General features: G+C 51.1%; 1 protein-coding gene across 3 annotated transcripts; it reads left to right on the forward strand.

The window, feature by feature from the left end:
* The first annotated feature begins 1,823 nt into the window (after nucleotides 1–1,823).
* LTC4S (leukotriene C4 synthase) lies at nucleotides 1,824–15,480 on the forward strand. 3 transcript variants are annotated; one of them, XM_060636429.3, is made up of 5 exons: nucleotides 1,824–2,261; nucleotides 14,550–14,649; nucleotides 14,756–14,826; nucleotides 14,914–14,995; nucleotides 15,228–15,480. In XM_060636429.3, the coding sequence occupies exons 1-5, from the start codon at nucleotides 2,204–2,206 to the stop codon at nucleotides 15,367–15,369; spliced, it is 453 nt and encodes a 150-aa protein (XP_060492412.1). In that variant the 5' UTR covers nucleotides 1,824–2,203; the 3' UTR covers nucleotides 15,370–15,480. The 3 variants fall into 3 exon arrangements, with proteins under 3 accessions (XP_060492412.1, XP_060492413.1, XP_060492411.1); XM_060636430.3 differs by lacking the exon at nucleotides 1,824–2,261 and adding an exon at nucleotides 12,188–12,707 and having other exon boundaries at nucleotides 14,567–14,649; XM_060636428.3 differs by lacking the exon at nucleotides 1,824–2,261 and adding an exon at nucleotides 12,203–12,707.
* Nucleotides 15,481–16,168: the final 688 nt, after the last annotated feature.

Below are 16,168 nucleotides of genomic sequence, written 5' to 3' on the forward strand. Positions count from 1 at the left end.
GGTCCTGAGTTCAGGTCCCACTTTGGGTGTAGAGATTACTTTAAAAGTAAGTAAATAAAGAAAAATAAAATCATCAGGTAGAGAATTTCAGTGAATCTTGGCTATGATATTTAAATTTGTATCCATGTAATATTGATACTGGCCAGAGAACCCGTTCCGAACTCAGGTTCTGCTCGATGCTTGAAAATCAATATCCCAGAGACAAATTATGGCAGGAAAGGAAAGGGTTTATTCAGGAAGCCAGCAGCCCAAAGAAAGCTGGAGGGTTTTTAAACTTTTTTTTTAAATGTTTTATTCGTTTTTGAAAGAGAGCAAGTGTGGGAGGGACAGAGAAAGGGACAGAGGATCCGAAGCGGGCTTTGCATTGACATCAGTGAGCCCAACGTGGGACCTGGACTCTTGAGCTGTGAGATCATGACCTGAGCCGAAGTGGGAGGCTCAACTGACTGAGCCACCCCGGGAGGCCCCATGCTGAAGGGTTTGAAAGGGGAAAACCTGGGAAAAGGGAGTGGGCTCTGTGCAGGAGAAGCAGGTGCCCAGGCCACGTGACTCTGAACAGACTCACTGGCATCAGTGACAAGTGTTTTTCAAATATAGTCAGGCCTTATCTTCTGGGAAACTCTGGTCCTTTACTCAAGGCCAGTGGGCTGCAAATCTCAAGGAAAGTAAGTTCTGCTACAGACTAAGGGACTTTTGTCACCAAGCAAGGTGTGAGTTCTTTCTCTCTCTGTCTCAAAATAAATAAATAAACTTAAAAAAATAAATTCTTACTTTACTCAGTGGGTTATAATTCCTTGTTACTATGTATTTTGATGTCCACACTGTCCAGGTTTGGCCGGTGGGTATCCCTTCAAACTGGCTCCTGTGTCCTTTGGACATGCCTCCACCTGCCTTTGAGGATTTCCTTCTTTTCTTTTTAAGTTTATTTATCTATTTTGGGAGGGGGGGGAGAGAGAGAGAGAGAGAGAGAGTGGGAGAAGGGGAGAGAGAGAATGAAACAAGGAGAATCACAAACAGGCTCCACACCATCAGCTTGGAGCCTGCATGAACTGTGAGATCATGACCTGAGCCGAAATCAAGTTCAACCAACTGAGCCACCCAGGAGCCCTGAGAATTTATTTTTATTTTAAGAATTTATGAATTCACGATGATTCAAGTAAGTAAATAAGTGGAGAAGGGGAAGCTCTTTTTCACTACTAAATGTAAAAAGAACGATGGAATTAGAGAATCATTTGGCTACCATCACAATAAGTGATTCAGGTAAGAGCCACTAATGGTTGTTGTAAAATCAGTTGGTGGACGTTTGAGGAGTAAGGGAATTTTTTTTTATAGAACCTCAAAGTATGACCCAGAAAGATAAGTTTCAATGGGAAAAAGAGTTATTTTTGTCAAACATCAACAAAGCCAGACTTTAGGTAAGGGAAGTAAAAACATAGTGGGAACTCCAGCAGAGTCAGGGATGTGAAACATTACCAGAAGCAGGTAAGAGGGTTGGTCATTGTCATTGTCAAAATGATGCACTTCTTTTTTGATTATTTTAGGGAGACAGAGAGAGAGAGCGAGAGAGCCTGAGCAGGGGAGGGGCAGAGAAAGAGGGAAAAAGAGAATCAGGTCAGGAGCCCATCTTCTGGCTGGAACGAATGGTGAATTCTTTTGTCAGCCTTTATCTTTTCCAGACTGGCACTCAAAAGGGCTGAGTCATTTCAGTGGCTTAGGCTGCTGGAAGCCACGGCAGAATGTGGGCAGAGTCCCTTAGTGCAAAGCAAGGGGTTTGAATGGAGTCAGTGTGCTGAGAGTTCTTACAGATCTATCTCACTTTACAGTAGAGAAACCAACAGACACCATGTTAACAGTATGGCTAAAACATCTCCAGGAACAAGGCTCAGTCGGCAGAGCATGCAATTCTTGATCTTGGGGTTGTAAGTTCAAGCCCCATGTTGGGTGTAGAGACTACTTAAAATCTCTGAAAGAAAAAACCATCTCCAGGAACAGGACAGACTGATATCACATACCTCCTGACAGTGCATCAAGAAAAACACAGGGCCATTCCCCTGCCCCTCCTGCTCAAAGCACATGATCGATTATAATCAGCTGAAATGTCAGATAAAATCAAATCAGTGGACTTCTGCAAAATAACTGGCCTGTGCTCATGAAAGACAAAGATCTGTGAACTGAAGAACTCTTCCAGGCTAAAGGAGACTGAATGCCCTTGACAGTGAACACAACACAGAATCCTGGAGTTTCTTTCACCATAAGGACAGGTAATATCTAGTTAAAGTCTGTTGATTCAGTTATGGTATTGTCTTTTTTTAAACTGATATATACTTGACATATAACATGATATTAGTTTCCGGTGTACAGCATAATGATTTGATATTTATGTATATTGATAATGGTATCCTCTCTTTTTTTTTAAGTTTATTTATTTTGAGAGAGAAGAGAGAGCAAGTGGGGGAGGAGCAGAAAGAGAGGGAGAGAGAATCCCAAGCAGGCTCTGCATAGCTTGACGTGGGACTTGAGATCATGATGTGAGCCGAAATCAAGAGTTGATTGCTTAACCGACTGAACCACCCAGGCTTGCTGGTATTGTCTTTTTTTTTTTTAATTGAGGTATAATTGATATATAATATGATATTAGTTTCACGTATACAGCATAATGATTCAATATTTGTATATATTGATAACAGTATTGTCTTTTTTTAAGTTTATTTATTTATTTATTTTGAAGAGAAGAGAGCACAAGTGGGGCAGGAGCAGAGAGAGAGAGAGAGAAAAAAAAAGAAAATACCAAGCAAGTTCCACACCATCAGTGCAGAGCCCAACTCAAGGCTTGATCTCATGAACCTGGAGATCATGACCTGAGTCAAAATCAAGAGTCAGTCACTTAACCAACTGAGCCACCCAGGGTCCCTGGTATTGTATTGTATTGTATGTATGTATTTAATATTTATTTATTTTTGAGAGAGAGAGAGAGTGTGTGTGAGTGGGCGAGGAGCAGAGAGAGAGGGAGACATAGAATTTGAAGCAGGCTCCAGGCTCTGAGCTGTCAGCACAGAGCCCGATGCAGGGCTTGAACCCAAAGAACCATGAGATCATGACCTGAGCTGAAGTCGGACACTTAACCGACTGAGCCACCCAGGAGCCTTCTTCTTCTTTTTTTTTTTTAGAGAAAGAGAATGTCTTTTTTTTAATTGAGATATAATTGACATATAACATGATATTAGTTTCAGGTGTACAGCATAATGATTCGATATTTGTATATATTGATAATGGTATTGTCTTAATGTTAATTTCCTGATTATGCTAATTGTACTGTAGCTATATGAGAATGTTTATGCACATGGAAGTATTGAAGAGCAAAGGGGCATCTTGTCTGCAAATTACTGTGTGTGTGTGTGTGTGTGTGTGTGTGTGTGTTAAGAGAGAGAGAGGGAGAGAAAAGACACAGATAAATCAAATACAATAAAATGAGAGAAACCTAAGTGAAGAGTATACCACAACGCTTTATATTCTTTCAAATTTTCTGAAGTTAGGTTTAAAAGCATTTTGGGGGAAAAAATGCAACCCCAGCCTGACACCATAAGCAAACCAACCCCCAGTGGATTAGAGACCTGAGTATACAAGACGAAGGTAACAATGAAACATGGATAAACTTCTTACAGTAAAATTAAGAGCTTCTGTGGGGCGCCTGGGTGGCTCAGTCAGATGAATGTCTGACTCTTGGTTTCGGTTCAGGTCATGATCTCCTGGTTCGTGGGTTTGAGCCCTACATCGGGCTCTGTGGTGTCAAGGTGGAGCCCACTTCCAATCCTCTGTCCCCGCCCCCTCCGTACTTCATCTGCTCATGCTCTTTCTCTCTCAAAAATAAATAAACATTAAAAAATAAATTAAGAGCTTCTGTGCATTGGAAGCCACTGTAAGGACCCTCTGGTCAAAGGGAGCCCCTCTCTGAGCCAGTTTTGGCCAGTGGCTGAGGGAGAGGTTCTGGGAGGGGGCCGAGGTGGTGGGTGATGCAGACACTGATGTGTGCCCTAGCCCCCCACTCAGCCAATACCAAGCATCCCTTCCCTTGTGTGATGGTCCTCTGTTGTGACTTTTTGGGTGCCCTAGAACCACAGTCCCATAGACCAGTGACAGGTGGCTCTGGCCACATACTCACTTGGTGCCCCAGTGTGCCATGGTCCCATGGTCAAGTTTTGCTTCGTTTTTGGAATGATGTACATTTCCTGGTGGGGAAGGCATAGCCCTGCTCCGGGACCCGAGGGCTGTGCACCATGACTCTTACTGGGGCTTGCCAGAAACACATGACATCTCTTTCACTATCACAGATACTTCCAGCTCGAGGGGATCTGCTGGACCTGGTGGGCCAAGCAGGGGGGGTGCTCACCCTGCAACCTGGCCCTGCTACAAAGGCCTATCCTTGCCCTTGGTCTTTTTCACAGCTGGCAGCCTTCTGCGTCATCTGATAAATGTGTCACAGTAGGGTCCCTGAGTGTGGAATATGCCACATCCCCAACTCAGAGAGACCTACCAAGTCTTGTGTTCCTTTTTTCATGCAAACTGCAATAACCTGTATTTACTTCTTTTTTTAACTCTTTTTTTTAATGTTTTATTTATTTTTAAGAGAAATAGAGAGAGAGAGAACACAATCAGGGGAGGGGCAGAGAGAGAGGGGGGACAGAGGATCCAAAGCATGCTCCACACTGACAGCAGAGAGCCCAACATGGGGCTCGAGGTCACGAACCATGAGATCATGACCTGAGCTGAAATCGGACACTCAACCAACTGAGCCATGCAGGTGCCCCTGTATTTACTTCTGAGGGGATTTCCAATAGGCCACTGACTAGCAGCCTCATTGAGGTGACGAGTCCCTGGCCTTTCGGAATGTGTGTCTCACCAAGGCCACTGATGTATTCAGCATTTCCTGTTCACAGGTCAATCACACGACGTCATCCATATGCTGGACCAATGTGATCTTGGGGGAATGCCCAGAGCATTAAGGTTCCTCCGAACTGTATTATGACAGAGAGTGGGACAATTAAAATGGTCCTGGGGTTGGGGTGCCTGGGTGGCTCAGTGGATGAGCGTCTGACTTCGGCTCAGGTCATGATCTCATAATTTGTGAGTTTGAGCCCCGCATCACGCTCTGTACTGACAGCTCAGAGCCTGGAGCCTGTTTTGGATTCTGTGTCTTCCTCTCTCTGACCCTCCCCTGCGTGTGCTCACTCTCTCTCTCAAAATTAAATAAATATTAAAAAAAAATAAAATATAATAAAATAGTCCCAGGGCAAGCCTAAACGCATAATGCTGTCCATCCCGTGTGAATCCAAACTGCTTCCAATCCTTTTTCCATTTTTTAAAATTTAAAATTTATTTCAATTTTTTTATTTTTTAAAGGATTAATTTTCTTTTTTTAAATTTTTTAATGTTTTTAAATTTATTTTTGAGACAGACAGAGTGCAAGCGGGGTAGGGGCGGAGAGAGAGGGAGACACAGAACCCGAAGCAGGCTCCAGGCTCCGAGCGGTCAGCACAGAGCCTGACACGGGGCTCGAACTCACGAACCACGAGATCATGACCTGAGCCGAAGTCAGAGGCTTAACTGACTGAGGCCCCCAGGTGCTCCCATCCAATCCTCTTTTCAGATGAGAATGGAAATGATCACATCCAGTGTCTCTGCATCATCTCCTGTGTAACGTGCTCAACTCTTCCATATCTGGCCGCTGCAGTGAGGGCTGCGATCAGGCTGGGTGCCTGTCATCTGCCAGGACTCATGTGCTCTTTGTAGGGGCCAAACTGGTGAATATAACCTGGGGGTGGTGGTGATAGGAACCACCACCCTCCAACCTTTAAGGCTTTCGGTGTGGCACTAATCTCTGTCTTTCCTCCCAGAGGCAGTATTATTCTGTAACATACTCTCTTGGTGAGTGGGTAACAGTTTCAGGAGATTCTGCTTGGCTTTTCCTACTCCAATACCTCTTACTCTATGGGCCAAGGAGCCAATGTGTGAATCTGCCTGTATCAGAGGGTCCCCAAGACCAGCCCAGGTCCCGTGATGTGCTGGCAGCACCCCCAGGACTCAGCAACAGTGGGGCTCATAGTACAGCTCCTGGCTCTCAGTCGTAAGCCATGCTGGATTACAGCCAATGGATACAGATCAAAGTCAGCAAAGGGGAGAAGGCACACAGTGTGAGGACCAGGGAAACCAGGCACAAGCTTCCAAGAGCCCCTGTCATTGGAGCCACATGCTTAATTCCTCCGGCAGTAAGATGTGAGGACATGAAATGTGGCCAACCAGGGAAGCTCATTAGAGACTCAGCACCCCGGGTTTTTTTTTTTTTTTTAATGTATATTTATTTTTGAAAGAGAGAGCATGAGCAGGGGAGGTAGAGACAGAGAGGGGGACAGAGGATCCAAAGCAGGCTCTGTGCTGACAGCAGTGAGCCTGATGTGGGGCTCAAACTCACAAACCGTGAGATCATGACCTGAACCAAAGTTGGACATTCAACTGACTGAGCCATCCAAGTGCCCCAGCACCCCAGGTTTTTAATAGGGGGCTGGCATGTAGGTTCTGTCTGTCCAGCATGAACCAAAATTCCAGACTCCCAAAAGGAGTGTAGGTGTTCCACATAAACCTAAACAGGTTAGGCACAGTGAGCCATTCTTATCAGTTAATGGTGGGAACTTTCCCAAAATCTAAGTTGGCAGATGTTAGCTTAGGGCTGATCTTGCAAGGACAGTGATCACAGCCCTGTTGTGTAAACTCTTTTTTGCACAATGCCAGCTGCCTAGTAGGACTGTCCCATAATACATCTAGGAGCCAGGGAGATGCCCGAGGGGTCTTGGGCCCAGCTAATTCACTGTGAAATGGAACTTGGCTAAGACTCTTTTTGGGAGGCCCAGAACACACTTGGGTTTGTTACCTGCCTCCATGGCCCCTGTAGTCTGGGATGGGTGATAGCCATGACAGAACCCGGTGCCTTTGGAACAATGGAGATGAAAGGAGACAGAAATAATATAGGCCAGGGGGCACCTGCGTGGTTGACTCAGTTGAGCGTCCAATTTCAGCTCAGGTCATGATCCCAGGGTCATGGGATTGAGCCCTGAGTCAGGCTCCACACTGAGCATGGAGCCTGCTTGAGATTCTCTCTCCCTCTGCCCCTCTCCCCAGCTCTCTCGTTCTCTCTCTTAAAAAAGAAAGGAAGGAAGAAAGGAAGGAAAAGAAAGAAAGGAAGAAAGGAAGGAAGAGAAAGAAAGGAAGGAAGGAGGGAAGAAAGAAAGAAAGAAAGAAAGAGAAAGAAAGAAAGAAAGAAAGAAAGAAAGAAAGGAGGGAGGGAAGGAAGGAAGAAAGAAATAGAAAGAAAAGAAAGAAAGAGAAAGAGAAAGGAAGGAAGGAAGGAAGGAAGGAAGGAAGAGAAAGAAAGGAGGGAGGGAAGAAAGAAAAAGAAAGAAAGGAAGAGAAAGAAAGAAAGAAAGGAGGGAAGGAAGAAAAAAAGAAAAGAAAGAAAAAGGAAGGAAGAGAAAGAAAGAAAGAAAGAAAGAAAGAAAGAAAGAAAGAAAGAAGGGGGGGAGGGAAGAAAGAAAGAAAGAAAGAAAGAAAGAAAGAAAGAAAGAAAGAAAAATAGAAGCCAGGTGGTGGCACACCTATCGCAAGCCAGGTGTCAATGACTACCATGATGGTTGGCAAGATCAGAATGGCAGAGTCTAGAGTGATGGCGTGCAGAATGTGACCTAGTGACCAGAGAGATGGGCAGCCGACGAGGGTATGCTGCTTAACAGATATAACCAAAAGAGATCAAGAATGGATTAGCAGAGGGGCACGTGGGTAGCTCAGTCGGTTGAGCGTCTGACCCTTGATTTCGGCTCAGGTCATGATCTCATGATTTCCTGGGTTCGAGCCCCACGTTGCATTCTGTCCTGCCAGTTCAGAGCCTGTTTGAGATTCTCTGTCTCCCTCTCTCTCTGCCCATCCTCCACTCATGCTGTCTCTGTCTCTCTCAAAATAAATAAACTTAAAAAAAAAAAAAAAAAAAAAAGAATGGATCAGCAGAAACCTAGGTTAGCCAAGCCAGTGGAAACTCATGATCCCTTGCCCATTTCCAGACCCAAATCAGTTCCCAGGCCCAGAACCCACTGGCTGAAGCAGAGGCCAGGTGTCCTTGTAAAAACCTTGCAACACTATGGCAAGTGCCCTGCCCGCCCCCCCCCCCCCTCCTCTAAAGGGATCTGTTCTATTTACTCAGGTCACTGTTTCCCTATTCTCAGTTCAATGGTTTCCAAGGGGAGGGGGCGGAAGGGCAGCCAGGCCAGCTGGGAAATCTTTGCCCCTTCATGGGTATGTTTTTTTGAGCACCTACTACACACAGAGCCAGGGATAAGGTGGAGCAGAGGCATCCCCTCACAGACACTCCTGGAAGGCTGGGTAGATAGAAAACCCAGGAAAACAGAAAGGGACAAGGGTAGCCAGGGAAGGGTCCCAGGAGTCCTAGGGGGTTGCCTAGGGGGCCCCAGTGCCCGAATAGCACCAGGTTGAGGAGGACCAAGATCAGAGCCATGAATCTGTGAGGTGTTTCTGCAGGTGGAGTGTGGGCTGGGGGCAGGTTGGGCTGAAAGGAGCAAGACATACTATCATCATAGGTATTTTCTTGTGCAGAAGGCTTAGGGGCACCTGGGTGGCTCAGTTAAGCATCCCACTTTGGCTCAGGTCATGATCTCATGGTCTGTGAGTTCAAGCCCTGCTTCGGGTTCTAGGCTGACATCTCAGAGCCTGGAGCCTGCTTCGGATTCTGTGTCTCCCTCTCTCTCTCTGCCTCTCCCCACCCCTGCTCGCACTCTGCTTTACTGAGGTGTCCAGTTGACCCCTTGAGCAACACGGGTTTGAACTGCGCAGGTCCACTTATATGTGGATTTTTTTTTTCAATAAATACAGTACAGTATTGGAAATGTTTTTTCTCTTCCTTATGATTTTCTTTTTTTTTTTTTTTTAAGATTTTATTTTTAAGTAATCTCTACACCCAATGTGGGGCTCAAATTTATAACACTGAGATCAAGAGTCGCATGCTCTACAGACTGAGCCAGGCCGGTGGTCGCTCACGATTTTCTTAATTTTCTCTAGCTTACTTTATTGTAAGAATATACTGTATAATACATGTAAAATGCAAAATATGTGTTATTATGTTATGGGTAAGGCTTCTGGTCTACAGTAGGCTATTTGTAGTTAAGTTTGAGGGGAATTCTACTGATTTTTGACTGTTGCTACCTCTAACCCCTGTCTTGTTCAAGAATCAATTTCCATACCACAACATTTGCCCAATTTAAGTGTACAATCCAGTGACTTTGAGTAAATTTACTGAGCTGTGCAAACATCCCCATAATCCAGTTCTAGAACATCTTCCTCATATCTGCCCCTCCACCCCCAGGCTGCCTGTGATCTGTTCTCTGTTTCTTCTGATCTGCTTTTTCTGGACATTTCATATAATGAGAATCATACGCTATGTGGTCTTTTGTGTTTGGGGCACAACTTAGCATAATGTTTTTAAGTCCTCTGTCCTATTTTAGTGGGAGAATTGGGGGAATTTGAATGATACCTGTAGAATGGCTGATAGGTTTGTGTCAAGGTTAATTTCCTAGTTTGTATAACTGAATTATGGTTAAATCAGATTTTCACCTTAGAGTGAGATAGATGAAGGGTATATGGAAACTAGTGTACTATTTTTGCAACTTTTTGGGTAAGTAAAATCATTTCAAAATCTTTTTTGTTTTTTAAGTTTATTTAAGTAATCTCTATACCCAATGTGGGGCTTGAACTTGCAGCCCCGAGATCAAGATTCACATGCTCTTCCAACTGAGCCAGCCCCGTGCTCCCCACCTTTTTAAATTTAGTTTAGTGTCCGAGTTCTGCACTGCTTATGGTGGTCTATTGTTCTGAAATTGTGGTTTCTTCTCAACATAATGGTTCTGCTGACTCTATCACTCTCCAGAGATCCTTGGTGAGCTCAGCTTCTAGAAGGTTCCTCGGGGCCCTGTAGGGGCTGGAGGGCAGAGGCATGTCCTGCAGGAGCTCAGGGAGGGGCTTTTACCGTTCCTTCATGAGGTGAGCATCTAACAAGGGCTGCCCAGGAGGGTGAGTGGGTGGCCCATTGCCTGGAGGGCCCCGGGCTGGACCTCTGTCAGCCAGAGCAGGCACAGCCTAGGCAGGGCTCTGAGAGACTGGGCAAGGGCAGAGGGAGCGAGGTGGAAACTGCAGGATCTGGGGAGAGCTCCAGGGGTGGAGACCCCAGTTACTGCCTGGACATCTGCCCCAGGACTTCCTCAGAAGCTGCCTCAGCTTCCTGTTGTCAGGGAAGGGGATCAGCTTGGAAGGGAAGATGTCTAGGCCTCAGAGGAAATGAAAGTCTGGCAGAGAGAAGCCCCTGAAATGCACGCATACCCACGGACACACACGTAGGCCCCAGATGAACTCCAACATGCTAGCAAGCCCAGGGGCCCTGAGAAACACATGCCATGACCGCCACGGACACACGTGTTTCACGCAAACACACTGGCACACGGTCTGCCTGCTCCTGGGGTCCCAGCTGGGGTCAGGGGGGTGGCCAGAGCAGGGGGCTGTGGTCAGGACCACTTTCAGGAAGGACAGGAGTGCTGAGCAGGCAGAGAGAGAGCTCGAGGGCACGTCTGGCATCTGTTCCCTTGTGCTCCAGTCTCTTTCTGAGCTTCTGTCAGTCATTTCTCCACCATTGAGCACCTACCATGGTGACTGGCAAGCTGGTCCAAAGCAGGGCACAGACACGGAGACCCATCCCTGCCTCTGAGGAGCCCGCTGCAGCCCCTGGGGAGCAGCTGGTTTGCTGGGGGCAATGATGGCAAGGGGCATTTGTTGGGCATTGGCCAGACCATGAGAGGGTAAAAGGGGTTCTTGGGGAGCCCAGCAAGCAACAAAGCTCTTGGGCTGGAATCCAGGCTTGGGGACAGCAAGGAAGGAGGCCAGCTGGGTGGCAAGGATAGAGCTCCAGAGGTCATATGACCCTGACATATGGAGACTCCCCCAGAAAGACCAGGCAGAGGGTGCCAGGAGATCACAATGGCCCAAGACTAAAAGCAGTGGCAGTTGCCCCAAAGACCCAGCTGCTCTGTTTATCCCACGGCATGGCCTGTGCCTGCTTGTGGCCTTGCCAGCTCCTGCCTGTGCTCAGGTATCAGTCTGGACTGTGCCACAGCTGACCAAAACCCGCCTCCAACCAGCTTGAGCCAAAAGGAGAAGTGGCTGTGTTATAAAACGGAAAGGCTGAACGGCCAGGGGCTGGGAGGGGGGGTGGGTGGGTGGGAGGTGGGGGGAGTGGGGGGGTGGTGGGGGAGTGGGAGGTGGGGGGGATGGGGGGGGGGTCCCAGGCAAGGTGGTCCCAGGAGGCTCTAGGACACTGGCCACCTTTCTCCTCAAAGCGTGGCCTTGCGTTAGCTCTGTCTTCCTCAGGTTGGCCAGTAGCCATAAATGGCCCTCAGAAATCTTCCTCCTCACTTTGAGTTCCCCTTCCCAAGGTTCTTAGGAAGTTTCCAGAACTGCATCTCACCATCTTGTGTTAGCCTTGGCTCAGACAGTTTGGACTCATACGTTCATCCCTCAAGCCCAGGAGGGGTGGGAGGCAGCTATATCCACACCACAGGACCTGACAATAGGAAGGGTTGGAACCTCAGGAAGGAGGGACCCTGGGCAGGCAGAAACAGCAGGTGACTGTTCTGAGGTGTGAGTCCCAGGAGATGCTGGGCTCAACCACCCTGGGTGGGCTGACCCATCCTTCCGGGCCAGCAAGGTGGGCTTCGGGATGGCCTGTGTGCATGGAGCCCAGGGAGCTGTGAGACCGGCGGGCATCAGGTTTCTCGAGGGGAGCAGGGACTCAGCTGTGCCCAATTGGTCTGGGTGCCCGGACTGCCCTGCTGTCAGAATTGCATGTTATATAAGAGCCCTGGGCTGTGATCAGGGAAATAGGTAAGTGGGTGTGTATAGGTGGGAGTGGGGTCAGGGCTGGGAACCCTGGAGGAACCCATGACCTGTGTCCAGGTGAGAGATGACCGGGGCAGGGCAGGGCTTGGAAGGTGCATGGAGTGGGGGGCGGGGTGGATTTGAGAATAAGCAGGACTTGATCAATAGGAAGTGGTGTAGGCATGTTGTGTGGGGGGTGAGGGGGCTAGTTCAGGTAGGATCCTCTGGTTTCCTGAGACCAGACTGAGGACAAGGGGAGGTCTGGAGAGCCACCTAGGACCTGCTGAGGGTACAGGGCCTGAAGGACACTGGGTTGACCCAACACTATGGTGTGCCCAGGTGGATAGCTTGGGCTCTGTCAGCACAGGACTAGGCATAGAAGAGGCAAGAATGCCTGGGAGGAAGTGGTGGGGCCGGGTTGTCCCCAGCCTGCTGCTCTGTCCTGCCCAGGCTTTGTCTGGCCCTGGTTTCTGTCTGCCTAGCCTGACCAGGCTCCTGGGCTCTTGCTGGCCATGGCCACGCCCCTCTGTCGTGCACCCTCCACTAAGTAGGGGCGGGGAGATCGAGCCAGTCTTCCTCTCCCTGACCAGCCTCTGAGCCAGCGGAAAGGGGCTGATAAAAGCTCCGCAGTTCCTTTCCACACACCAGCCCGGCTGACAGACCTGCCAGCACCATGAAGGATGAGGTGGCTCTTCTGGCCACTGTCACCCTCCTGGGAGTCCTGCTGCAAGGTGCGCTGGCTCCTGTTTGGGAGGTGGGTGGGCCCTGAACTCCTGCAGCCTGTCTTCTGCCCTCCAGGCCCCGGGGAGGTGCTGGAGGGCCCAGAGTGGGTGCGGGGCAGAGGCAGGGCTTCTGGCCCAGACTCCTGATGCCCAAGCTCTTCTGGCACCAGTGAAGGCTGGGATACCCCGGGGCTGAGACGCTTGTGTTGTTCTTGGTTAGGCACAGGGAAAGCCGTGGAAGGAGTATTTGCAGGGTGAACTGTGAAACCCTGGGCAGGGACCAAGGCTGACATGGGTGCCTGACCAAGGGAGGGGACAGTGAAATGGAAAAAGGCCCCTGAGGGACAACTGAGGTAGGCATGCCTTGTGTGGGCTGGGAATGGGATATAGAACCCTGGAAGAGGGCAGGGGCTTTCAGGGAGCAGGTGGGGCATGCAGGTGTGTTAGGCTCCAGGATCTGGCATGGGGGGCACCAGAATGAAAGGGTGATCTGGTGGTGGGTACAGAAGTGGGTCAGCCATGGGCCTGGGGTGGCCCTGGTCCAGCTGGTCCCTGCCCTCTCCAGCTATCCTCTTTCTGGGGGTCCCAGCAGGACCCGGCTTTGCCTTCAAAGGAATTCTCTCTATGCTGGGACGGCATAGAGCTAGACAGGGCTGGAACCTGCTGCCTGGCCCTCCAAAATTGCATGGTGACCTTTTAGACTGGCCCTACAGGACATGTTCCGAGGCTAGATATCTCTACCACTTGGGACACCATTACCCCACACTGTATGGGCCAGGACAAGGCTCAGCCTGGGCAGGGACCCTGGAAGGGCCAGAGCAGACAGGCTGACTGGATCTCCTGCTGCACTGGCAAGGTCGGTTCTTAGCCCCTCCTCACGTAGCCACGGGACCCCCCTCTAGCTCCTACACTGTGATGGTCCACATAGCCTTGGCACCCACAGTGCACTTGGGATGGGATATTTCTTCAGAAGGCCTCACACCAAGCACACCAGCGCCACAGGACTTGCTGGAAGATAGCTGAAGACAACCAGCGCTGGAGATGTGTGTGTGATGGGGGCCTGCCCTGAGACCAAGAGAAGGGCCCTTGTGCACTTAGATCCATCCATCCATGCTGGAACAGGATGGGGGGGGGGCGGGGTGCAGGGGAAGGCAGAGCCCTGGAGGCCTGGTGTTGGACTAGATGAGTCTCAGTAGCAACCAACTGGGGGGTAGGGGAGAGGATGTATGTCAGACTTTAGGGCAGAGTCCAGAGCACCTGAGCAGAGAAACTAAAGCAGAAGACCACACCACAGTTTGGAGGCACAGGGCCCCAGGCTTGAGTGATCCTGGCCGGAAGTAGGGTCAGGAGCCCTCCCCACCCCCCACTGCATCCACCTCTCTATTGGTGGGGACCAGGAACTGTAAACCACAGCGTGTGTGCTCCCCTGCACCAGGGAGAATGCAGACAACTCTGCCCTCAAGCCCTGGTGGCATGCCCTATTCAGGGACCCCCCAGAGCCAAGATCATGTCTAGAGAGTGGGAGCTGGTCATTTGTCTGTGTTTTGCAAGTCAAAGGATTCAGGAGCACAGTCCTAAGCTTGAGGGCCCCTCCCTAGTACAGGTGTAACTGTGACGCATCTCAGGGTGGGGGAAGAGGGACCTTGCCCTCCCCTTGAACATCTTGGACACAGGACAAGCCCAGAAAGAGAGGGGGCACGAGGTCCCCTCGGGAGGACTTTATTTTCCATGGGGGCTTTAAAGGGGAATCATGACAAGTTCAGCGTGTAGAAAGGAGAAAAGGTGGGAACCTGGCGGAGGTTGAGGGCCTCGGGGCAGCCAGACCTGACTCCCGCCCCTACTCGCCCCCAGCCTACTTCTCCCTGCAGGTGATCTCTGCACGCAGAGCCTTCCGCGTGTCGCCGCCGCTCACCACCGGCCCGCCCGAGTTCGAGCGTGTCTACCGAGCCCAGTGAGGCGCGGAGGGAGGGCTCGGGGCAGGAAGGGAGCGAGCCCGGACAGCTGCAGGGTCCGAGGCCCCCCGCCCGCGCCCTCACGCCGCCCCGCCCCCACCTCAGAGTGAACTGCAGCGAGTACTTCCCGCTGTTCCTCGCCACGCTCTGGGTCGCCGGAATCTTCTTTCACGAAGGTCTGGGCTCGGGGAGGGCGTGTACGCCCTGGAACCACAGGGTCTCGCGCCAGCTGGCTCACCTAGCCCCGCCCGCCCCTCTCCCAGGTGCGGCGGCCCTGTGCGGTTTGGTCTACCTTTTCGCGCGTCTCCGCTACTTTCAGGGCTACGCGCGCTCGCCGCAGCAAAGGTGAGAGCAGGGTCGGGGCTCGGGGAGGTCACGTGGGTCCGGGGAAAGGCTGTTTGTGGGAGGAGTCTTGACCATCCGGGCAGCGAAACTGGGAGACTGGCTGGAGGTGGGTCCCTTTTGGGCAGGAGACGGGTCCTGGCCAAGCTGGGCGGAGGTGGGTGGAGCTGGGCGGCAGGGTAGGTGGGCGGAGCCGCCGTCGCTCCGCCCCGCCCCTGCTGAGCCCTGCCCTTAGGCTGGCTCCCCTGTACATGAGCGCGAGGGCGCTCTGGCTGCTGATATCGCTGGCGGCGCTCGGCCTGCTAGTCCACTTTCTCCCGGCCGCGCTGCGCGCCTCGCTCCTTGGACCGTTTCGGACGCTGCTGCCCAGGGTTTGAGATGGAGGACGCCAGGTCGACGGAACGGGAGAAAAGCCAGAGCTTCCGGGAGGACAAGGGAGGGGGTGCTCTCTTTATCCTTAATCTTCAATTAAAGTGCCGGTAACCGGGCTCCGAATTCACTCTCTAGGTCGGAGGGGATCGCGCACTGCGGCTGTGGAGCCCAGCCCTGGGCCGCAGCGGTCGGGTAGGCTTCCTGGGTGTGGGGCTGCAGAAGAAAAGGGTCCTCTCGGCCGGGCCCACGGCCGCCCTTTCCGTCGGGGCTCACCCCACGGCTCCTTTTCCCCGCGTTCAGCGCTGATTCAGCCTGTCTCCTCCTCTGAGGCCTGCCCCTTCAGTGTTCCCCAGCCGCCCTCTTCCCCGTCCCCTGGCTTTCACAGCTGACACTAGGGACTTTCCTCGGTCAGCACTCGGTCCCTGCCAGCTGGCACAGTGTGGATGTTCAGGGCACCCTGCCTCAGAGGCATGGGGGCGACGACCAACGTGGTCATTGTAGTTGTGACGGGCGCTCTCAGAGAAACGTCCGGGTGCCCTGTGGGACCAGACCTGGGGAAGGCCTGCAGGCCGGGCAGACCGTCCCTAAAGAGGTGATTGTTTTTTTAGCTGCGTCCGTGGAGGAGAGGAGCTTTCCAGGCAGGGCAGCCAAGCGTGCACAGGCCCCGAGGTGGGCGAGAGACCCTAAAATGTGTTAGCGACCGGGGGACGGGGCGGAAGGTGAGCTGGGGCGGCAGGTGGGGGGCTTCGGTACCGTGGACCAGGGCCGGGCTGGGACTCATGAAAACAGGAGGTCGGGATGCCT

This window comes from Panthera onca, chromosome A1 (genome assembly GCF_046562875.1).
Source record: "Panthera onca isolate mPanOnc1 chromosome A1, mPanOnc1 haplotype 2, whole genome shotgun sequence".
Taxonomy (NCBI): domain Eukaryota; kingdom Metazoa; phylum Chordata; class Mammalia; order Carnivora; family Felidae; genus Panthera; species Panthera onca.

Bases quoted from the DNA above. Each gene is read 5' to 3' on its own strand.
- LTC4S (XM_060636429.3), top strand. From the start codon at position 2,204: ATGCCCTTGACAGTGAACACAACACAGAATCCTGGAGTTTCTTTCACC. The intron at 2,262-14,549 runs GTAATATCTAGT...ACTCGCCCCCAG, and splicing joins TTCTTTCACCATAAGGACAG to CCTACTTCTCCCTGCAGGTG. The intron at 14,650-14,755 runs GTGAGGCGCGGA...CCCCCACCTCAG, and splicing joins GAGCGTGTCTACCGAGCCCA to AGTGAACTGCAGCGAGTACT.